Raw genomic sequence first — 24,846 nt, 5'->3', positions numbered from 1 at the left:
GGTCAACAATAGACCTTTAACAAGCAAAAGATCATAGAAACAAAAAGTACATCAAGCAATAAATTCACGAGACAATAAAACAATTGAGATGAAAAAGGTGCTCTTTTGTGCTTATAACATATAAAAACTGTAAAATAAAAAATGTGATGACCTCAAATTACAGAAATAAAAGTCTAGAGAGCGACCAAGAACCTTTATAGGTAATTGCAGCTGGTTTATTTAACATTTTCTTTAGTGTGTGGGGAGACGCTGATATGTGGAGTTTAAAACATTCTTAATTTTGTAGTGGATGACGTTTCAGCTGGTAGAATAAATTTGTGGTACTGCTACCTTTTGCGGCAATATTTCACTCTAATATTTCCATGGCAATTTATACCCGATGATTGCGATGAAGTCATTTTTAACCATCATACGTGGAAAAACTTGCGATACATTGAGTATATTTGATATATCACCCACCCCTCATTACAGCATGGAGCATTTTGAGATATGTTTTGATCCATTTCCTCAGAGGCCGCTTTCGAAAATCAAAACATGTACTGAATGAGTGAGCTTGTTAGATGAAAGTTAGACTGACTCAATGCTCCACCCTGTGGTGGAAACCGGTATTACAGTAACTACAGTAACTGACCCCAATGGTTCTTTCTTCATATTCTGTTTTAGTTACATTTACACGGTTTTCAACTCCTTTTAAAAACTGGAATTTTAATTCCTTTACTCTGATTTTATTTATGATAGGTCCTGACATCAGCTGGATGAATGCTTTCAGATGTAATGCAGATCGAAGCACCTTTATTTCCAGGTGTTACTCAGTCCAATCCAACAGGTATGATAATGCCGAAATGCCAAGTGTTTGGTCTACAGAGGGTCTTTGATTTTGAAAAAAATAAACGGGATTTTCTGTGCTCTTCCTGCCCTCCTCATCTACTTGGTGCAGATCAATGCAATTTACATTAACATATGGACCATTTTCACCCCAGAGCACCGAGAATCACCAGCTTTGGTCTGAGCATATGTGATCAGATTCCTTTATTTGGAAAAAATGAACACAGAATCAGGCTGTGTGGTTTGTGTTAACCTGATGCGGAAGCATCTTTAATTTCTGACTTAACCTGCTAAGATTTCTGGGCTGCTTGGAGCATCAAACATACATCATACCCGCGGAGCAGTGAACAGTTTAATGTATATTTAATGTATATTTTTAAGATTAATATTGTCATGGTGATGATTCTGAAATACTTTAATGCACATACCTGCACACTGCACAGTCACCTTAATCTCAGCTGTCCTCTGACTGGCTGTTTGCACAATGGAGGTATTTCCTGTGTGTAGAAGAACCTTGAAGTTAAACCAGAGAAGAAACAACACACAACAATACACTGGATAATAATATAACAATATGTACATGCAAATCCTAAAATCTGTCCCACCAGCAAAACAAACACATTTTAATTCCCATCTATAAGATGACTGACTCATGAGTGACCATAAAAATCCACATAGGAAAGCTTAAAATAATCTATAGAATGTTTTTCCATGAAAAGCAAAGACATGAAAACATGTTTTAACCTGATGGAGACCTCCTGTTCTTTAAGGTGGGCCCCTTTTAAAGAATTTCAAACTCCCCACGCAGCTCAAAGCTGCTCTGCTCACAACAAAGCTGTTGGACCTTTTTAAAAGTGACGCAGCAGCATTGAAAAAATCCAAGTATGCAAATATCGCTGAATCGTCATTGTCACGCTCACGATTTCCACATAGATTTGTGCGTGTGCACTGTTGGTAAATGAGGACCACAGCCTGTGAACACACCTCACCGTGCTATCAGCTCTGTTACACAAAGCGGAAGAAGCATGAACATGCTCCAGAAACAGCGCCGTCTCTTCAGAACCAAAAAAGTGTTTAAAGTGGACTGAAAAGTGGAGGGAACAGCTGATGACCCTCAAAGCCTTTTTTTTCAAACACATGTGCAGGTGGTTACATATGGTTAAAATAATTCAAATGCAGTAAGTATACACATTTTTCATATAAATACAGTCTATAACTTGATTATTGTCTGTAGCCCACATAATTACACACTTTAGTTACATAAAACATGTGAGTTTCTGTATAGCCTGTATAATAAATAAATATGTAGCCCAATAACTATAAAACCCAGAAAGCTACACAACATGGGGCGGTTCATTTACAAACACAAGTCTAACTTAAGTTTCACACTGTTTTTTGTTAGAAAACAATCACATTGTTACAGCTTAAATTACACAAAATGTCAGAAATCTGCACTGTTATGAACAAAAATTTAAATCTAATTTTTCACGATTTGTTGGATGAACCCACTGAGGTCTGAAATACAACTGGCCATTTTTGACTCCTTTTGAGTTTACGTTTGTATTTCACCCTCAAATTGTTTCATTTTATTTTTTTCCCCTTGCCTCGTTTGGTATCTTTCTTTTCAGCTCAACTGAATTTTTTTTCACTGACATACTGCATTAGTATTACTGATCTGAAATCACACAAAGAACTTAAAATCCTAGTAGTATTTCTTTACTGTTAAAAAAACCACAGACATGTTGAGTAAATTTTTATAACTTGAAATGCAAATATAAAATGTACATTTTGGAAACATAAACAACAATTTATCTAAAAATGCGGCCAATAGACCTGCCGTTTTTTTATTTTGTACAACCATTTAAAAATATTACTAAAACTAAAATGAGAGAACAATCAGGTGTTGCAATAAGATGCCCCACAAATGTTGTGTGCCAGTAAAAACAGGAGAACAGCACAGGGATAAACCTGCAGGCCTGACAACAGGAGGTGTATCACTCCGCTGGTTTTCTATTTAGTGACAGTGTTTACGTTGCAAATGTGTCTTAGTGACATTAATTAGTGCCCTCACTGACACACAAAACAAAACAACGACTACACAACAGAACAACTACACAACACAACACACTAAGTATACACTCCACACTAAACGTCACAAAACTCTCCCCTCTTCCTAAACAACCAAATCCCACGTGTTGACTTTTTTTTTTAAATTGGTCAACATGGTACATTTTTCCACCGATAGGAAACATGTGGCTTTATTTCTTTCTTTACCGTTTTTGCGCTGTCCTTAGAAAACGCTTAAAACACACACACACACAAACGTGACGACAGTATTTAGAAAAAAGCATGGCTTATATATATATTATCATAACTCTGGATTTACTGGCCTGTAATTAAAATGTAAAAACTTTGAAGTTCGAACTTTCAATGTGGGCTGAAATAGAGACTCAGCGTGGCTGCAGCTTGTTGCTATGTCAGCTTACATCAGTCATGTGATTTGGAGGTGCAGCGTGTCCGTGGACCACGCAGGGTTAATAACACTCACCTTCCTTCCATTTCCACAGTGTAACATCCAACCATCTGTGTAAAAAGCGAAATTCCCAAGGTGTTGTTCAAAATGTGCTCTGGCACAATCATAACCATCACTTGCTACCAAAAAAAAGCCGGTCCTGCTATGGACTGAACCATTTGTTAATGGTGGAGGGGGGAACACTATGCAATATATTCAGTTTTAGCATTTATATTCACTGTTGACTGTAACTACGCTCAAACTGTTAATGCTATCTTATATTAATAAACAACACTGTCATATGCAAAACTGGGGTGGCAAGGGATCATTTTAGGGTGGCACTTGCCACCCCATGCCACCCTTCTAGATCCGCCCCTGGTGTTACACGTGCTGGAAAGCAGTGTGAGTAAAAGCATCGGCCCCAACAGACTGAAATAGTGCCAACCGCCAGTAAACCCTATGCAGAAGAAGAAGAAGAAGAAGAAGAAGACTGAAACAGTATTTCTGCGGTGGCGCTTACACTGAACCTTTATGACCGATGAGACTGCAAAAGCTTATTAATTCGAAGATCAAATATTTCAGATTTCTGCTGACTGGAAAAAGAGAACGATCAGCTATGTCTCCGTGGAGCCAGTAACTCATTAATCGGTGACAATAACCAGCTGGTTAGCCCATACCGAGGGTCCTGTTTGTGTTCTGCGTGGGTCCTGCTTGCGTTTAGCGCGACACTGACCTGCCGCTTGCAGCCGGACTTCGGGCTTGAGCACGGCATCGAGCAGCCTCCTCTGACGGCAGATCTCCCGCTCCGAGCGCTCTACTCTGTCCTGGTACTCCGCCACGGTCTCCTCCAACAGAGCGACGATCTCCTCCGCGGCCACCGTCAGCCGCTCGGTCAGCAGCGCTCTCATCGTCGGGAGCTCGGCTGCTTCTTCTCCCTTCTCCAGCCGCAGCAACAAGTCTTCGGCGGCGGCGCTGATCCGCTCGTGGACCGACACTCGCAGCAGCTGCACGGTGCACATTCTGCGGCTTCTCCCTGCCGGGAGCCTCCGGGACAAAGAGAGCCAGCAGGAATGTAAACACGCTGCGAGTTCCGAGTCGAGGAGCGCGGTGCGGAGAGAGCGAACAGCGCCCCTGCTGAAGCGGAGGCTGTCGGAGTCAGAGGAGAGTTCCGGAGTCTCCTTGCTACTTTCTGGTTGTGCGGGACATTTTTAGCCAGAAGTTAACGGCATGTGAGTCAGCAGCTGAAGCTGGAACAGATCAGAAAGCCCTGAGAAAAAGGTTTCACATTCAGTGATAGCATGGTTTACTCCAAATCTCAGCAGGGTCATTCTGGTGATCCACTGACAGGTGCCCCTTCACCTGTCAGTGGATCACCAGCTTCCTGACTGACAGGCAGCAGCTGCTGAGGCTGAGGAGCATCACAATGCCACACACAGACCATCAGCACCAGCCTGCCCCAGGGGTGTGTTCTCTCCCCACTGCACTTCTTCCTCTACTCTGATGACTGCACCTCAGGAGAACCATCTGTGAAACTCCTGATACAGAACAATGACAAGTACACATGCAGACAGGAGGTGATGCAGTCAGAACCTGGAGCTGAAGCCTGTGAAGATGACAGTAGACCTTTTGGAGAGAGTCTATAAACTACAAACTATTTTTAGTTTTCTTTGCTCTTTTTTTTCCATTTTCTGTGTCCTCCTGCAAGTCTTTTGATCTTTTTTTCAATCAGCCATTTCCTCCTCTCGTCAGACTCCAGCTCTGTCTCTGTGGGGCTGCCTTCTTCCTACAGCCTTGTGAAGAACAGGTTCAAAGTATTTGAACTTCGGACTGATGTACTGCAGTTGAATGGCCTGCATTTGTATAGCGCTTTTCTAGTCCATAGGACCCCAAAGCGCTTTACACTACATTCAGTCATTCACCCATTCACACACACATTCACACACTGGCGATAGCAAGCTACATTGTAGCCACAGCTGCCCTGGGGCGCACTGCAGTTGAGTAGAACTACTTACTTACATTTCTCTGCTGTTAGAGACTCTCAGCAAATCCACCAGAACAATGGATTAAAATGTTCTTATACACAATAGAAAATTCAAGCAAAATATTAATGGAATAATGCAACATGATACCAGCTTTAGAGTTAAAAAACAAACAAAAAACACACACACACACTGGGCTGAACATAAGACCCTCCACAGAATGTCACATCACCCTCAACTCTTTGTTTCTAGTATATTTTTGTTTGTTTTTCAAAGAGAAACTTCATTTATAAACTTTAGCTAATGGATCATGGTTTTTAAGTTAATGAATAATAATGACTGAAGGCAGCTCAGGTCTGAAACCAGTACATCAGCTGCCCTTCTGTGGGTCCACCAGCTTTAGGAGTTTGGTGCTCTGTGGATAGATACTATGGAATCAGAACGATGCCACCTTGAAACGAAACCGAAAAAAAATATTGTAACTGAAATAAATGTACTGAAAAATCTTGTATTGAAACCGAAAAAAAATTGATAGTGAAAAACAATTAATTGAAACTGTAATTTTTTTGTTTTCGCTTACAATTTTTTTTTTCGGTTTCAAACCATTTTTCAGTTTCACTCTGCTGGCACTGTTTTGGCGTACGGGGGCGCGCTGGGGGGCGGGGATTCCGACCCGCATGTATTTGCATATATTATAATGATGACCAATGACTGGAGAAAACACTGACGACGCGGCTGCGGTCACGGACAAACTCGCACGTGTCTGTTCGGGAATGGCAGATGCCGAGAGGTCCAGCGTTTACATTACCGACTATTTCAAAGTGACAGCCTGAGGTGTTCTTCAGTAAATTGGACTACCGGACAGGAGGATCTGAGGCCCCACCGCATTATTTTTGGTAAGTTAAATGTGTTTGTAAGCTAATCCGTAATTTAGGTCCTTAGCTAGCTACCTAAGGACCTAGCTAGCTAAGATGAGCACTCGGCTGTCGGGGAAACATGTTTTGTAAAGTTCGTTTAGCTACCCCGTGCAGGTGAATGGATTTACCCTGACTAAAGAAATCAAGAGAAACGCACCGGGCTGCTCAGTGACTAACCACGGTTACTGTACTTTTATTATGAGTATTATACTGTAAGAGTAACGGGCTGGACTCTGCTTCTGCTCCTGTGCAGAGCTGATTATTAAATATGTGCAAACAGCAGCATGTTTTCTGTCGCTTTCCACATGTGGAAGGACATTAAAGCCAACTTTTAAATCCCCCTCATTAGTCAATAGCTACGGATTAAATAGCAAAGCCCGATACTTATGTACTGAAACCAACTACTTCCGCTTGTCAGCTTAACTTAAAATGTTACATTTTTCCCCTGATTATTTTTTTTAGCTTTTTTTTTTTTTTTTTTTTTTTTTTTTTACTGAGTTTGTTACAAATATTCAGGTTAAAAAACTGTCCAAATTATTTTTAATGAATTATGTTCACAAAGTCACATGTTCAGTACTCTGTACAGCTTGCATCCTTTAGGACAAATAATTTGAAACGTTAATATTTCTTGTTCAATACTGAGCTGATAACACCTCTGTATGTTGTGACCAGGATGCAGCAGCAGACTGAACCTCGACTGAAACCTGCTCCATCATCTCATCTTTGCAGATGTCCATTTATAAAGCATCAACAACTCAAAGGTAAACATGATATTAGAAAAAGTGTTAGTAAGGCCTTTAAAACAAATAAAAAAAATAAACAGCTGTCGGCAGAACTGTAGGACTGAACAACTTCAGATCCCGAGTGTGTGAGGCCGGAGAAGGATCAGCTGTATTTCAGATTTGAGAGATAAACTTTATATTTCAGTTTGTGATGATTCTGTTCTGTTTGTGATTACAGGAGCCGTCCTCAGATTCAGACCTCAGCACCACCCAGTGACAGCAGACAGATCATCCTATATCTTCAATCTTTGTAGTAACTCCAAAATTAACTGAAGAAAACAGTACAAAGGTTAAAGTACCACATGTGCTGTCAGTGAAAGCTGCAGCTGTTTTATTGATAAATTTAAAGACAAAAAGTCAAAAGGATTAATCACCCCTGTAACTGTGTCACTATACATCAGCATTAACAGTACCTCAGTTTGGTGTTTCAGAAAACTGCTGATCTCAGACCTGCACAACTTCTGTTTTAAACACTGAATGTACTCAGCTACATGAAGAGCACGTGATGTTTTCTCTGACACAATTAAATAAAACCTGATTAAAAGTCAAAGGTTGTTACTTGTATTTGAACTAAAAACTTGTGATCTGGAATTCTTTCACTGTTTTTTGACAATAGTGTGTTATTTATCATAAAGTAATTCAGAGTCATTCATACCAGAGTAACCAGTGAGCACAACATATATTTAACTTTCTACAGGACTTAAAGCTATTACTATAGCTTATAGCTATAGCTATTACTTAACTGCACTACTGTATAGTTCTATGTAAATAATCATTCTGTACATATGATGATTTTTAATCCTACAACTGTTTATAATTTGCATAGTTCACATTTCTGTATAACTGTATATCTCAGATTTCTGTAGTTTTTCATATTTATATCCTGTTCATAGCCTGTACATAGCTTGTACTCACTACAGCCTGTACATACTTATAGTTATAGAATATTCACAACATACTTCATACCGTGTACATTATAACATACCATAATAGACCCATTTCTGTAATATACTTACATATCTATATTATTGCTAATATATATTGTAATATATCTATATCATGGCTAAAGCACTTCTGGATGGATGCAAACTGCATTTCGTTGCCCTGTACCTGTGCATGTGCAATGACAACAAAGTTGAATTCTATTCTATTATATTATGTAAAAGTCCAGACCCTCTGAGGATTATCTGAGTACTTCTAACATTACACAAAGCAAAGGTCTCCATCAGTGTTCATGAAATGCTGGGTTTATCCTTCTTGTGAGGGAGCTGCTGGTGAAGATCACGAGCCCTGCTTGATCCCGGCGATGAGTTTCAGTCTTCCTGGTGTTTCTGAAATGATGCCTCTCACTGTGGGTCAACAGAACTTCTGGCACAGGACAGCTGTAATGAAAGAAATTGAAGTTTTGGAAATGCCCTATATGTGAGAAGCAGATTTTGTATTTACTTTTCTTTTGCCAATCAAGATAAAGTATAATTTTCACCATACAATTACTAACCTTGTCATCTCCTGCACTGTCTGTTTTGGGCTCTGGGCTCCTCCTTCCCAGCGCTCATGAGACTGCTTTGATGCACTGTGGTATGAGGTGCTAACCTGTTGACAGTGTTGGGAAGGTTAATTTTAAAATGTATTCCACCAAAGATTATAGAAGTAATGTATTCTGAATACTTTACAACTACATGAATGTACTATTGCTGTGTGATTTATTACTATTACTGAAGGCTACTCGCCATACCAACACCAACTAGATGTTAAAATCTTAATATAAATGAGTAACAGTAGGTGGACATTAGGTAAGGCTGCAGCGATCTCGTGTAGAAAACTATTCAGCGCGTATATAAAACAGGTCAGCGGCTCCGAACCGTAGTAAAGGGACCTCTGGCTAATACGTCCGGTTCGTGTCGGGCTCATAGCTGAAAACTAGCTTTACTTTGTTGTCTGGGTCAAGTTTGCTAGGAGAGACAGAGAGAGGCGTTGAAAGGCTGCTTATTGTTTCGGAGGAAAACAAGAACACGGTGTACAGTCGAGTCTTAACAGCTTACTTGCAGCTGGGCTCGTCAGGCACTCTTTTTGGCTTTAGTGGTTATTATTATATTTACATGCTTCCAGCTCCCGTTTCTGCTCCGTGACAGCTGTACTTCTCCTTTCTCTCCCTCCCTCGCTCACAGACACATAACGGGTATGGCAGTCCATTCTCCCTGCAGCACGGACTACACTGCCCATGAGGCTACATTGTTTAGGGCGATGCCTGTAACACTCTGCTATTGCCTTCATATTAAATAATTTTTGTATAATAATTTTTAGAGGCTCTTATTGCGTGTTTTGTTTGGGTTTCCACCAGCGTGGAATTACCAAAAAGTAGAGACCATAGCCTAACATATGAAACAGGTAAATACCGCCATGTAATCCATTTATTTCAACAAACTAACTGTATTCTCAATATCACCTATTGAACAGTAATTGTAACGGATACATTTACTCATATTTTGTATTTTAAATACGTAACGCCGGTGCATGTATTATGTTACTGCCCAACACTGCCTGTTGAGATCCTGAGATCCGCTCCTAGAACACCGGCCTCCAACTCCTGAAGAGACACGGGTGTTCCTAAATTTAGCAAATATTAGCTTCAGGCTAGCTTGCTACGACGAATAGGCTAATACCAGCATTTTACCACAACTTCACCAGATGTAGCTAAAAAAACTAAACTAATGTCCAGCCCAGTGGGACAGCAAGAAAAGATGACAAAAAATGATTACTTACTTGCGGTTTGGAGGTTCAAGCTGAAATTGAAGCAGCCATTGAAAGACGGGAAGAGAGAAAGATGGCAGCTTGGTCAGCACTAGTGGCCTCTATAATATATGCAAATACATACATACCATCACTGACTAGCTTTACTCTGTCTGCCTGTACTTTACAAAGCCATCTAACCACGACTAACCCTGACTTTGGCAGAAGTCGCCTCTCTTTATGCAGCACCCCCGGTGATGAATAAACAAAGAGGATTGGCTTTCATGCGTTGCTTTTTAGGCTCAAATCCGTTTGATGCTTGGAGGCTCACAGTGACATGAATTAATAACTCCTCCGAAATGCATTAGACCAGGGGTGTGCAACTCGGATGATCTGATATCGTCACAACAATTGATCTGGGAACAACACCAACACGACGATATCAGATCGTGCGTCCAACTCCAGGCCTCAAGGGCCGGTTTCGTGCAGGTTTTAGACGTGTCCTGGATCCAACACAGCTGAATTACTGGCTACATTGCCTCCTCAACATGTCTTGAAGTTCTCCAGAGGCCTGTAGTAAACTAATCATTTAATTCAGGTGTGTTGACCTACAGGACACTGGCCTGGAGTTGGACACCCATGCGTTAGAACAAAAGAGGCTTTATTGAAAATGTAAGGAGCAGAAAGTACAGATATTTGCTTAAAAATATATGGAGTAAAAGTATTCAGAAAAAACCCTCAATACTTAATTAAATTACAGATATTTTTAAAATTCTACTTAAGTACAGTAACGAATTATTTGCACTTCTGTATACTGTATATTTCCCACCCCTGTCCTTGTTGCTAGGATGCTGTCTTTTTCACAGCGTTGCTAGGAAACAACAAACTGAACCGAGTTTGTTTCCGGTTTACAGACCCAAGTTGAGGTTACTGTAACGGACGATTGGAGCTGGCTCTTCGGTGAGTTCTCGGTGTTTTAGCGGCAGTATGGAGATCGTTCATGTTTACTCGAAGCTCCGCAGCGAGTTCGGCCGTCAGTGTCTGTTTTCTGATCGGCCTGCTGAGCTGCTGCTGGATCTCCCCCCGGACCCGAGCCTGACCCTCAGCTTCATCCAGAAGAGCCCCCGGGACCAGGCGGTGCAGGCATGTTGGGAGACGTCAGAGCACCAGGTGAGCCTCATCCCAGCGACACATGACCTGCAGCCACACGCGTGCAAACCAGCTTTCGCTCATTTTTACCTACTGTCTCAAGTGTGCGTTTGATTTCCAAGCGAAGCCGTAACACTTAAAGTTTAATACATATAGTTTAATAATAAAAAGTTGATTTCAGAGGGAGCTGTGCTTTTGACTACTGGTGCTGTACAGCAGGTGAGAGCTTTGAACTCCTCCAGTACTTTATTATCCATGTTAAGTGGACTGGCATTCCTTCTACTCAGTTTGAACATTCAGAGCGCTTCCTGCTACAAGTGTCTGCCTCGCAGTCACGCATTCATGCAGCATGTTCATCTAAGCCTAAGCACTACTTTATAGCTATTCATGCACATTAAATAAAGGGCATGATCAATTCACTTACACACTCACTCTCGAGCGATGCATCGACTCAGGGTTCAGAATCTTGCCCAAGGGTACTTTGACAGGAGTAGGACTGGAGGAGTGACATAGAAAAATCACTATAATATTAGTGAAGATATGTTTTTCTTTACTTTTATCAAGTGCATTTGAGGGGGGGTTGGAGCTATTTGTTAAAATGTTGCTTAATTTTTTGTTTTGTTTTTGTTGTTTGTCTTTGTAAGACAGCCAGGACGAACTGTAGGGTTGTTTTCTATAAGCAACAAGCATGCACTGAGGTGGGCCTTTGGGTTGTTTTGGGGTTGTTTTTTTTTTACCAGCGCACGAGCAGCAGCAGGAAACAAAACTTTAAAGAAGTCACTTATTACTTCATTCCAAAAAGTTTGAATAGAGGTACAAGACCACAATATGTTACCGTGATCTGCCAGAACTTCCCAGTCCCAGTTTGTTATGTGGCCCCTTGGGAAAATTAATTTCCTGCCCCATCATAGACTGTGAGCACAATGCTGATGGTTTTCTCTCATTTTCTACTGCAGTGTTTCTTTGTAGGTTGTAAAAATGGAGATGTTCTATTTTTCTGAAAACATCTCAGGCTATTGATGAGTTTTAGAAATTATTTATTAATTGTGGACACTGTCAGATTATCCTTCTTTACACAGAGAAATGTGAATAGTCTAGAGTTATCTTGTTAGTATTGGGCTATTATGGAACAGTTGGAGTGCTCCAACCACTCTTGAGAATAACTAAAATGAGTGTTACGAGTGTGAGTCTGCAGTAACTGATCACATACACACATCTTGAACTGGATTGCCAGATGGGTTGAAATTATATACACAGTAAATGGACTGGTTCTTATATATGCAATATGTCTCATTCACAGATTCATAAAAGCACCTTTTATTTTTTTTAATCTAACATCTAAAGATGTTCACATGCAATGAACACATCAGAAAGCAATTCAGGGTTAAGTATCTTGCCCAAGAGATGCAGCCTGGAGTAGCCTGGGATTGAACAACCAATCTTCTGATTAGTGACCTGCTTTACCTACTGGGCAACAGTACACCATGTGAATTACCTGTCTGTGTGAAGCTCAGGTGTTACTTGTTTTCAGGTGAACACAGAGCGCTTTGAGACCACAAGCTGTGGAATAAACCACATGGAGGGGGGATGGCCCAAAGACATCAATCCTGCTGAGATGGAACAAACGATCCGTGTAAGAAAGAAGGTGGAAAAGGACGAGAGCTTCATCAACAGTGTTCTGCAGCTGGGCAGCGTAAGTTTCAAATGAATCACAGCAGTCTACCGCAGTCTTACTATTATGCACGTTGGTTGGATGGATGTTTGGGTTGATGCATGTTGGTTGGGTAAATGAATGTTAGCGGGCCAGTTGCTGGCTTTATGGATGTTTAGGTTAATGCATGTTGGTTGGCTGGATCGATATTGAATGGATGCATGTTGTTTATGGATGTTGTGTAGCCCACTGTAACAAACAGATAAAAGTAGAAACCTTTTGTTGGAATTATTACTCAAGTGGTAAATGCATTTCGATGAAAAACCTTTAAACTCTAAAGCAAAACTCAAATTAAATAATTGTATAAAATTAAGTTATTGTTGTGTTTAAAACACTTTATTGTTGTTTATTCATTTTTGTTTAACAATTTTTATATTCTAATAATGTAATAGTGCCTAATAATGTAATTTAATTTTTAATCAATGAGACTTGTTGTCCCGCCTTTAACTTTTTCCTGTTCAGTTACACAGGTTGGGCGATATGTAAAAATTTTCCAACTATCATCAGTCCAGTAACTGATGATAGGCGATATATTCGCATAGGCACAGACTTTTTGTTAGGCAGAGCAAAGAAATCATGCACGGACTGATCTGCGCTTACCAACAAACTCCTCAACATACACTCAAATCAGTTGTCGGTTGAAAAACTTTTCCCACCGGATTGTTCAAATTTTCTTCTCCTTCTAAACATTGCTGGAAATTCCTATTTGGCTTATGAGCGCCACTGGTGTTTGGACTTGGATTTATATCCACCTGTAATGTGATTGTCGTTTTTGTCCAAAGGACAGATTAGTGACAGGAAAGGGGCACTTCAGGGGGCCAATCACATTTCAGCTTGGGCCAGTGCCTCTGTGGCCCTACCCCTAGAACCGTCCCTGGGTCTAGAACATATTGAATTTAATTTTTTCCTGGGCATGGACCTTCTTCCCAGTTTTCCTTAATTGGGTCCAACACTTCCTGAGACTTCCTGTCAAACAGCAACTCAAAGGGAGAAAATCCTGTGGAGCCCTGGGGCAGTCTGTACAATCTGAACAACAGATGGTCTAACCTGGGATCCCAATTGCTTTCATCCTTGTGATTAAGCTTTCAAATAAGTCTTTTTCGTAAACTAATTCGTACAGGATTTTTTTTTTTTTTTATTGTGCGAGACATGGACAAAGTGCCCTTGTATGTCTTTCGGGATGCTGTCTCAGGAGATGAGTCTGAAACAGCGCTTGCGCCACACTCTGGCAGAAATGGTCAGTGCTTTGGGATATTGCATTGCATAATCCACCAGAACTAGTACAAAGCAATACCCACATGAACTCTACTGAAATGGTTTGACGGGGTCCATGCCAATGTGCTCAAATGAAACCTTCATTAATAGTAAGGTGCAAAGATGCTCTCAGAATGGCTGGCTGGTTTACCAGCAGATATTCCGGGCAGGAAGTTTTTTTTCATATCCCATGTAACCAGTCATTGGTTTGTAATGAGTAGAGTTGGATGTCTAGAGACCACTTTTACGTGGTCTTGGTCTTGTCTTGGTCTCGGATCCCTCGGTCTTGTCTTGGTCTCGCTGTCTCGGTCTTGCTGTCTCAGATCAACATAGTGGTCGGGAGACTTGGAGTCAACAGTATCCATGACACACAACGTAACGTTCGATAATGTGTCATGCGCAAAAGCATCAGCTCTAAGAGCTGTGCTTAGAGAGTGCTTTGCAGAGAGGGTGAGAGACGTGACAGTCAAGTGGAGCGTGCGTCTGTCCTCTCAGTAAGTGAGTGAGACAGTAGACAGCGGTGAGGAGGACTGTGCGAGTGCATCGCAAAAACACATAAATATGCCTGACACCCGTAAACGAAGCAGCATCTGGCTGCAGTTTAAAGACTTTTTTTGTCTCTGTCTCGTCTCGACTTTGTCTTGGTCTTGACTCGGTCTGTCTTGGTCTTGGTCTTGTCTTGGTCTCGATACCCTATGGTCTTGGTCTTGGTTTAGGCGGTCTTGACTACAAGTCTAGTAATGAGCCACCTGGAAAATAGAATAGAATTCAACTTTATTGTCATTGCACATGTCACAGGTACAGGGCAACGAAATGCAGTTTGCATCCATCCAGAAGTGCTTTAGCCATAATATAGATATATTACAATATATATTAGCAGTAATATAGATATGTAAGTATATTACAGAAATGGGTCTATTATGGTATGTTATAATGTACATGGTATGAAGTATGTTGTGAATATTCTATAACTATAAGTATGTACAGGCTATGAACAGGATATAAATATGAAAAAAACTATACAGAATATGAAATAAAAAAAACTCTACAGAAATCTGAGCTATACAGTTATACAGAAATGTGAACTATGCAGGTTATAAACAGTTGTAGGATTAAAAATTATTGTATATACAGAATGATTATTTACACAGAACTATACAGTAGTGGGAAAATAATTTCCCACCAGCTTTTTGGCACCATCAACTGGGAGTGTGCTTGCTCTGTGCAAGCCTTACAATTCAGTTGGTATAATCTATCCCTGATAATCACAAAATGTTAGTGCTTTGTCAGGACGCACCATTAATTTTTATCACTTGGTCAAAATCTGAGCGTAGAGTATCGTCATGGGACTTCTCTGGTGAAAATTCTTCTATGGAGCAAATTACAGGAACCGGCAAAATCAGTAAAGGCCCAGTTGTTTCCTCCTTCCAATGGTCAGTGTTGGATGACCTCATGTCACCACTGAGCGCAGCACAGACATCATGCACCAATCTGTTCCCAAAATCAAGGTGTGCCTTACGCAGAAGCCTTTCGCAGCCTTTAGTGTATATATTTTGCCCCTTTGTTTAATTTCCACTGGTCTTTGGCCAGTGTTATAGAAAGTTTGAGGCCCACGTACCGATATCAGTGGACCCACTCCGCTGTTCCTGCCGGGAGCCCCTTCACAAATTGTTGCAGTACAAGGAGGTTCGCAGCTCTCGTCTCCTGGCCCCAGCTTGCTACTGAAGTAGGTGGGGCATGATTAGAAAATGACTACCAGCCATGCTGGCCAGTCTTCCCCAGAACTGTCCCTTGAACCCACAGCCTCACCCCTGGATTTTGCCTTGCACAGCAGAAGAGTACATAACAGACTGTGACATTTGGGATTTGATTAGTTGAATGTCTGTGTATGATGATAGTGACAAACCAATAAACCGATCAGTGAGTGTTTCTGGCTCATTCTATGATCTCATTCTAATGGTATGATGTTGTCCAGGTCATGGAGCACTGCATCAGACAGAACAATGCTGTGGACATCTATCAGGAGTGTTTCGAGGATGAGGAGGTGGTGGAGGAAATTCAGGAGCCACCATCAGCCAAGACCGTCAATATCTTCAGGTATGGCTGACACAAGGGTTACATTTTCACTCTAGTGACTGATTCCAATAAGAGAAGTAATAAAAATGAATGACAGTCATATTTTTTTATGAAAATCATAAAATTATAATATTTCATAACTCAGTAACAATCAATAATCACATGCCCAAAACTCGTGAAAATATGGTGATGGAATAGGCTGGTGTATAGGATGTTTGAAATAGAAATTAAAATGATGGAATAATAATTCATAATGGTGGGCCACCTGTTCAGGGGTGTGTGTGTGTGTGTGTGTGTGTGTGTGTGTGTGTGTGTGTGTGTGTGTGTGTGTGTGTGTGTGTGTGTGTGTGTGTGTGTGTCCTTATTTTCAATGTCATGCTGCTCTGTTGTATGTTAATTGCCCCTTGGGGATAAATAAAGTCTCACTGATTCTGATTTATTTGTGTTTGTTTAATTCAAAAAAGGAAAATCATAATCAAAGTCATTGGTAAAGGGTTGGGCCACCTCTATTTTAAATGGCTTTATTGGTGGAGCAGGGAAGAGCCCCAGCTCGGGGTTGGCACCGTGAGTCAGAGAGAATTTAATCTTTGCCCACACTGGCTGATGTGTGAAGACACACCTGACTCTCTTGGGGGGTCCTTGATCCGATACAATCACCTCGTGTTGTGGTGGAGCGTGTGTAAGTCTGACTTTGATTCTGATTTTCCAAACACAAATAAAACAATGCTTTCAGCGGTGCATGCAGCCTCCAGCTCCCCCCTTCCTCAGAGCTCTCTATTGTTCCAAAAATGCCCTTTTTATTGTGATATAACACACACACACACACACACACACACACACACACACACACACACACACACACACACACACACACACACACACACACAGCCCCCCAATAAACTGTTGTCTAAATAGGTGGCCCTGTTTTGTCAAAAGCTAAACCTTTTTGTTTAAAATGACAACAGCCCACCATTATGAAATATTATTCCGTAACTTTAATTTCTATCTCAAACATCCTATTCATCAGCCTTTTCCATCGCCATATTTTCATGATCAGATTTTTGGGCATATCATAATTGATTATTCCTGAGTGATCAGATGTCATAATTATGATTTTCATAAAAATTATGTCATTAACTTTGCTACTTCTCTTATTATGTCCTCAGTTATAAATCACTGGGTTGACATAAGGTACATAATATCCCTCCTGATGTGCCATCTTGCAGTGTCCGGGGTATCTGGGGAAGTAGCTGAAAACTAAATGAATCTTAACTAAAAGAGAAAAAAGACAAAACCTAGAAGATAATTGCTAAACAAATGTCAAAAATGTGAAAGGAAATACACTCCTCTCCACAGAGCATGAGTAAATCATCAAAACATATACAGCCACCACACTGCAAAGGGACGCTAACACTGGAGCTTTCGTAAACACAAAGTTTCATTTCATCTATATGCTGATGATTGCCAGCTTTATTTTCCTTTCAGTCATTCTGATAGCTCCCCAATTAGACTCCTGCTTGATTGCCTTCGTGATGTTAAGTTATGGATGGCTCAAAACTTTTAAAATTTTAATGAACGTAAAACGAAAGCAATTCTGTTTGGCCCGAATCGTTCCTCTGATATCCCTGATGTTGACCTTGCTGCTCTGACCCCTCACCTGAAAAGCTCAATTACCAATCTTGGGTTAAAAATCGACTCTTCACTTACCTTTGATGGTCACGTGAATGGGGTGGTAAAATCGTCATTCTATCAACTCAGGCGTCTGTCGAAGGTTAAACCTTTTCTTTCAAGGCGTGACTTGGAGACTATTATCCACGCTTTTATAACCTCACACTTGGATTATTGCAACTCCCTTTTAATAGGGGCTGGACTGGGCACTCTGACACATCTGCAACTAGTACAGAATGCTGCGGCACGGTTTTTATCTGGTAAAAGGAAATTTGAGCACATTACTCTGGTTCTGGCCTCCCTGCACTGGCTTCCAATTGAATTTAGGATTCATTTTAAAGTTCTTTTATTGGTTTTTAAATCTTTAAATGGTCTGGCACCTGCATATATGTCTGATTTGCTGAAGCCCTATGTCCCCACTCGTTCGCTCCGGTCAGCTGAGCAGCTGTTGCTCTCAGTCCCCAAATCACGGCTGAAACTGTGAGGAGACCGAGCGTTCTCTGTCGTGGCTGCTAAGCTTTGGAATAATCTTCCTCTTCACATTAGGCAATCGACATCAGTGCTGGTTTTTAAATCCAGATTGAAAATGCATTTTTATTCACTGGCTTTTGACTCAGTGGTTGACTGACTTGTATTTACTTATATTTTATTGTTTTCGCTATGTTTATTATTTTATCGTATTTATTATTCTTATGGTATCTATTATGTTTCTATTGTTCAGCCTTGGGTGTTTTTAAAGTGCTATATAAATAAACGATGATGATGATGAGCTCTGCTGTCTCAGCCTAAATGCAGAGGACAGACAACTGCACACAAAGCAGGAGAGAGATCAAAAACATGCACTGGGTCAAAATCACAGCATGTCATGCTAGGCCTATAACCCACACACATCTTGTCTGATCCTTGGCCAATCAGCAGTCTGGTTGGTAATTGTTGTACTTTCTGTGTCCTCAGAGATCCTAATGAGATCAAACGTACTGTCACCAGCCTGTCCTGGCAACCTGATGGGGGCAGGAAGCTGGCGGTCGCCTACTCATGCCTTGAGTTCCAGAAATCATCCAAAGACATAAGCCTAGACTCCTACATCTGGGACATTGGTGGGTCAGAGAGGCCACAGATTGACTTAACACCACATCAGGATCAATATGTTCACTGCACAATGTTTTCTGTTTCAGAAAACCCGAACAGACCAGAGATGATGCTGAAGCCAACGTCTCCACTTGTCTGTCTGGACTACAACCCCAAAGACTCCCACACTCTGGTGGGGGGAAGCTATAACGGACAGATTGGTGGGTTCAGGTCTACACATAGTCAGAGAGGTGAGCTTCTCTCTGTTACCAGGTTTATTTACCTACACGTGTGTTTTGTTTAGCGTTCTGGGATACCCGGAAAGGGAATCAGCCAGTGGAGTTTTCTTCTTTGGAGCACAGCCACAGAGACCCAGTGTACAAGATCATATGGCTGCAGTCCAAGACTGGAACCGATGCCTTCTCTGCCTCCACCGATGGACAGGTAGACTGATAGATGGTTTGGCAAACCCTTTGAAACCCTTTAAAATAACCCTTTATCTGTCTGTCTGTCAGGTTTTGTGGTGGGATGTCCGCAAGCTAGCTGAGCCCACAGAGTGTCTAGTCCTGGACCCAAGCCGGGAGGGGAACCTGGACCAAGCTTTAGGGGCTACATCTCTGGAGTTTGAGCCCACCATGGTGAGAGCTGTTTCCGTTTTAAGTATTTAACAGTTCTCTACTAATGTGGCTAAACTTCATCATTCTTACTGAATGCATTTGGTTCTGTTTGGTAAGCTCCAACAGTGGACTTGTGAGTATCCCCACTGCTGCCTTTCACACTGGATATCTTCATTCTGGTAGTTTGGTTTCAGTGATGGAGCTATGTGTAGGGTGATCCTAGTTACATCCAGTCCAGATCACTCCACTTCCTGCACCATGATAACATTTAAAATGATGTGAGGAATCCTATTATCATTTAAACAAAGCGGAAGATCTGTTCGCTGATTATAGAAAATGTTCTGATACATAGATAGTTGCATCCATTCAGGGTTGGACAGTGGGATGTGTTCACTCTGTAGATAGTTACCAATTCAAAGTTGAACTTCGAAGCAGACTAAAGTCATGAGTAAAAACAGCTGAAGCCAGAATGGCTGTACAGCAGACAGTTTACAGCAGTGAGGTGGATCAAGTTTACCTGAACACTCACTCCTTTTGTATAGTCAGTTTCACTTTCTTATTCTGGACAAAATCCCAGAGTACAGAAGAACAGGCAGTAGAAACAGCTTGGGTTCAGCAGCATCACTCTGTAGAACAAACCACAACTTTGATAGCCTACATGATGCTGTGTGGAGCTTCAGTGTGGTGTGTTATGTTCATCTGCTGTCTGTGTTTGTTTGGAAACTATACATGTGAGGATTGGTACCTAATCTACTACAGACCAAATCTACAGGTCTGCAGTAGATGGGTTTCTTTCAGGATTTTCTTTGTTCAGTCATGAACTGCCAATATAGATAAACTTGCAATTCAGTTTCAATTATATAGAGCCGAATCACAACAACTGTTGCCTTAAGGCGCTTTCCTTGAAGATTGTGGGCCAACGTGGTTTAATTTTTCTTCAACTCAGACTCAGAGATATTCCAAATCATTCTTTTTAATTGCTCAGTTAAGAAATCTTTAGTAGAATCTGCTACTGTAGGAAAATGTTTTGTAGCACTGTGCTGTCATACTTTTATTAGCTCAGTTCAATTCAGCTTTATTTCTATGGAGCTAATTCACAACATTTGATTTTAACCAACCTGCTGTATAGTGTTGGATACATTATGGCACAGAGACACTCCAGGAAATCTACGTGGCATTTCTGCTGCAGGAAACATGGTGGTGGAAGTATAACTCCCGATACTAAAACCTCTTTAAATAATTACTTTGAGAAAGTAGATGATAAGCTCCTGAAAGAGGAACTGTGATGGACAGCTCAGCGTCAGATAGGCTGGTTTGAACATGTGCAGAGGAGGGAGAGTGAAAAATCTGGACAAAGGATGAAGAAGATGGAGCTGCCAGGCAGGAGGAAAATAGAAAGACCTCAGAGGAGGTTCATGGATGTAGTGATTGAGAACATGCACAGGGTTGGTGTGACAGACAAGGACGCTGGGATAGGAGGAGATGGAGGCAGGTGACCTGCCGTGGAGACCCCTAAAGGGTGCAGCTGGAAGAAGAATAGTAGGCAAACTTTTCAGAATTTTTAAAACCATATTTGCCTGGTGACTTCAAACATGCAGGATTTATGTCCTGGTGACCATTTAAATAAAAGTTCATTTCAATAATGCCCAAATAGTTGCCCAGAGCAATAAAGAGTTGTCTGTGGAGTTGCGAGAGCTGCTTCTTTAAGACAGTGTATAGCATGAGGCTCATTGTTGTCTCACAATGTTTTGTCCTAAAGTGAGCCTCCCAGTATCATGACTTCACCAGCTTTAGGTGTTTCAGTCTCTGTCATTGATGTCTCTGCAGCCAACTAAGTTCATGGTGGGGACGGAGCAGGGCCTGGTCATCTCCTGTAACAGGAAGGCGAAGACCCCAGCTGAGAAGATTGTCTGTACATACGACAGCCACCACGGACCCATCTACGCCCTGCAGAGAAACCCTTTCTTCCCCAAAAACTTCCTCACTGTCGGGGACTGGACTGCTCGCATTTGGTCTGAGGACATCAAAGAGTCATCCATCATGTGTACCAAGTAGGAATCAGTGATTGCAAACCTCTGATAATAATTCAAAACAAACTTCCCCAAAAGTTGATTCTGTTCATCTGGACGTAGAGTTTTCAGTGGGAGAAATGTTTCGTCACTTGGCTGTCACAATGATGCCATAAAGTTTCACAAAATAATATGCAACAAAGCATTAATGCAACATTGATGCATTGTTGCTCTTTGATCTTTTCTTATGACCTCCAGGTCTTCCTTCCAGATGGTCATCCTGCTCAGACTCAGCTATATCTTTCTCTTTGTCTCTTTGATACACAGGTATCAGATGTCGTACCTGACAGATGCCTGCTGGAGTCAAGTCAGACCCTCTGTCTTCTTCACAGTGAAGATGGATGGCGTGCTGGATGTGTGGGACATCCTGTTCAAACAGAGCGACCCCACGCTGAGTCTGAAGGTGCTCCGACGTGTCCTACAGCTGGCTGATGTTGCCATTTCTTGCTGTTTCTGATGTTAATGTGTGTTTTGGGCTCCAGGTGTGTGACAACTCTCTGTACAGCCTCAGTGTTCAGGACAACGGGCGCTTGGTGGCCTGTGGCTCTCAGCTGGGTGAGGCTACGCTGCTGGAGATCTGCTCTGGGCTGTCGAACCTGCAGAAGAATGAAAAGAGTCTGCTGGCTGCTGTAAGGAGACACAATGACAAACTGAGCTGAGGTCTTCTGACTGCATGATGAGCAGCTGTGTTTCTCAACACTTCTGCAGATGTTTGAGCGGGAGTCTAAACGCGAGAAGATCCTGGAGGCACGGCAGAGGGAGGTGCGTCTAAAGGAGAGGAGTCGCTCGGAGCAGAGCAGAGAAGAGGAGGCGGGCCGTGAGGAGGGAGAGGAGGACCCCAAGCAACTGATTGTCAGAGCTGAAAGTGATTTCTACAGCCTGGTGGAGGCAGAGGTGAAGAGGAGGGAGAAGAAGGACGAGGTGATGAAGGTTAGGAGGAAGAAGAAGAGTTTTTCATTTGGTTCCTTTAACTCTGTTCTGACTGCTTTTTGGTCATTTATTTTCCAGGAAAAAGATATATGTGAAGAGAAAGATGTGAAAGATGAAGAACAAAAAGGAACATCAGAATGAAGGAAAACGGGAGACCACTAGGGGGACGTAAGGAAGATGGCAGCATAAGCTTGCAGCTCCCGGTCAAAAGTCGAAAGAGAACCAGAATTCGAATATTTCCACCGCTAAACCGTGTAATAAATGCCATGGAAGGTGGAAGAAGGTCAAAAAGACAAAGAATGAAGGAAAACACGTTTCTTTTTTAAAGTTAGCAGCTGTTTTCAAGCAGATTCTGTCACCGTTTTACATTTAGTTCAGTAAATGGTGATCTGTTTAATGAGCACTTTGTGTGTGTTGGACTGTTTTATACCAGTATTGATAATATTTTGTCTGTCTTCTGTGTTAATGGGTTGTCTAAATTTCCATGAAATGAAGTCTCAGATTTTAAATAATTAACTTAGTGGTGCTGTTGAAGCTTATCAGAGTGAGAACAGTCCACATGTAGTCATGAAAACCATCTCATACCCAGTGCTGTGGACACCCTGAGACTTGGATATGTCTCAGCTTTGGCAGGTGGAGAATCATCTTGTTATGTTTACAAGTTCTGATCCTATACGCAACTTCCTGCAGATCATTATCACATTCAGTCTTTTTATATCTGACTGCACTTCGTTTCTTTTTTTTTTTTCAACTTTTATTTAACTCTCCCCCAACAAATACAAGACTGGTTCACATCCAAAATAATAACACTACACAGCACTAGAATATTACAACATTATGTCCATAATTGTTGTCCACTAGGATCCAGTTTACAGGTTACTCCCAGTGCTTCCAGTGGTTTCTTCCATTTGTCCACAAAAATTCGGGAGCTCCCATCAATATAGTGTCCCAGCCTGATCAGAGTCATAACTTCAATGATGAGCGACCTCCATAGAGAAATGGAGGGAGGCTCAGCCCCCACCCATCTCAACATAATGCTTTTCCTGGCCAACATTGACAGTGACTGAATTACATGCTCATGTTGTACCAGTGAGACAGGATGGGGTATTTTCATCATCCTGCAGGGCAGCCGGCTGGCCGGCAAGGTCACCATGTTTGTGAATATGATAACCTGAGACTGAAGTGGTTTCCATCCCTCCACCCATCCATCCATCAGTTGTCTTCTGCTTTTCCTGGACCAGCTATCACAGGGCAAGGAAGGGTTAACCCTGGGTAGATCGCCAATCTGACACAGAACCAAGTGGCGTAGGAGCTTCAAATTGATACCGTAGGTGTATGGTATCAAATGGCATGGTCTGGTGTCCTCTTGGACAAGTTCAAATCTCAATGACCACGACCTCAAGGTCAAGTTTTCTGACAGTCTTGTGACTGTGATAACTTGGGAACGAGGTGACATGTGCTCTGATAAATAATAGGGCAGTAAGCCAGAAATGGATTTATAGATAAAGTGATACCAATGAACCATCATTCGTAAGGCCAGTGAGGACCAGCCAGAGAATATAAAGTACAGTGGTGATTAGAGCCAGTTATAAATCTTAATGCCCCTTGATAGACAGACTCCAACAGATGAAGAGACTGAGCAGAGGCATTCATTTAATTATGTCACCGTAATCCAGGAGAGGCAAAAAAACAAAACAAAAAAAAAACAGTGGCAGCAACGGTAAAAGAGAAACATGATCTGTTTCTGAAAAAGAGCACGAACTTCGGCCTCAGTTTCTTTAATATATGGTCAATGTGTGACTTAAAGAAAAGATTGGAATCAAAAGTCAAAAGCTTTTTATAGATCAATAAAAAGAGCTGGCTTCATAGACGTCATTGAAAAGTTTTAGGGAAGCAGTTACAGTACTGTGGAGGAGATAAAATACTATTTTCATCCAGATAACTTTTAAGTTAATTATTTACCAGCCTGTCAAGAACCTTAGCTAAGATAGGGAGTTTGAAATTTTACCTGTAATTATTAACTATGTTCTGATACAAAACAGCTGAAGCCAGAATGGCTGTACAGCAGACAGTTTACAGCAGTGAGGTGGATCAAGTTTACCTGAACACTCACTCCTTTTGTATAGTCAGTTTCACTTTCTTATTCTGGACAAAATCCCAGAGTACCGGGAGGAGCCCCCCGAGTAGACCTGGGACACGCTGGAGAAATGAAACCTATTGGCTGGCGTAGGAACAACTCAACATTTCCGTAGATAAGTTGGAGGAGGCAGTGACAAAGAGGTCATGTCCTTCCTGCTGCTGCCCCTGTGACCCGAATTCAGATAAGCAGAAGAAAATAGCCCGATGTTTTATTGTTTTGTTATTTTAAATTTGAACTTTTATTGACCTTGTTGTCATGAATTTTACAAACAGCATGCATCATTCACAATGCATGGCACAATAATGGATTGCATTTATACAGCGCTTTTCTAGGCACCCAAAGCGCTTTACAATTCCACCACTCATTCACTCTCACATTCACACACTGGTGGAGGCAGCTACAGTTGTAGCCACAGCTGC

The 24,846-nt window shown here is 41.5% G+C and overlaps 2 protein-coding genes and 1 long non-coding RNA gene across 5 annotated transcripts; 1 reads left to right on the top strand and 2 right to left on the bottom strand.

The window, feature by feature from the left end:
* Nucleotides 1–1,173: 1,173 nt before the first annotated feature.
* On the bottom strand, nt 1,174–4,356 carry LOC308391431 (uncharacterized protein; the record flags this gene model as incomplete). Its single annotated transcript, XM_080907995.1, has 2 exons — nt 1,174–1,322; nt 4,071–4,356. The coding sequence occupies 2 exons, from the start codon at nt 4,354–4,356 to the stop codon at nt 1,189–1,191; spliced, it is 420 nt and encodes a 139-aa protein (XP_080764121.1). The 3' UTR covers nt 1,174–1,188.
* Nucleotides 4,357–5,036: 680 nt separating this feature from the next.
* On the top strand, nt 5,037–24,846 carry LOC308391430 (dynein axonemal intermediate chain 2-like). 3 transcript variants are annotated; one of them, XM_080907994.1, is made up of 13 exons: nt 5,037–5,177; nt 10,660–10,915; nt 12,426–12,587; nt 15,835–15,956; nt 18,558–18,700; nt 18,779–18,892; nt 18,976–19,115; nt 19,187–19,309; nt 21,116–21,339; nt 21,625–21,760; nt 21,840–21,986; nt 22,066–22,278; nt 22,366–24,846. In XM_080907994.1, exons 2-13 carry the CDS (start codon nt 10,733–10,735, stop codon nt 22,426–22,428), a joined length of 1,770 nt encoding a protein of 589 aa, XP_080764120.1. In that variant the 5' UTR covers nt 5,037–5,177; nt 10,660–10,732; the 3' UTR covers nt 22,429–24,846. The 3 variants fall into 3 exon arrangements, with proteins under 3 accessions (XP_080764120.1, XP_080764118.1, XP_080764119.1); XM_080907992.1 differs by having other exon boundaries at nt 22,066–22,287; XM_080907993.1 differs by having other exon boundaries at nt 5,038–5,141; nt 22,066–22,287.
* Nucleotides 7,193–10,685, bottom strand: LOC308391432. The gene is made up of 3 exons (XR_013970614.1): nt 9,779–10,685; nt 8,514–8,608; nt 7,193–8,397 (listed from the first exon to the last, which is right to left on the bottom strand). It is a non-coding gene; the product is annotated as an uncharacterized lncRNA (long non-coding RNA).

This window comes from Rhamphochromis sp. 'chilingali' (assembly GCF_963969265.1).
Source record: "Rhamphochromis sp. 'chilingali' genome assembly, contig: SCAFFOLD_134, whole genome shotgun sequence".
NCBI classification, from domain to species: domain Eukaryota; kingdom Metazoa; phylum Chordata; class Actinopteri; order Cichliformes; family Cichlidae; genus Rhamphochromis; species Rhamphochromis sp. 'chilingali'.
The sequence above is the reverse complement of the archived record's forward strand: the minus strand, read 5'-3'. Positions and strand labels throughout refer to the sequence as shown.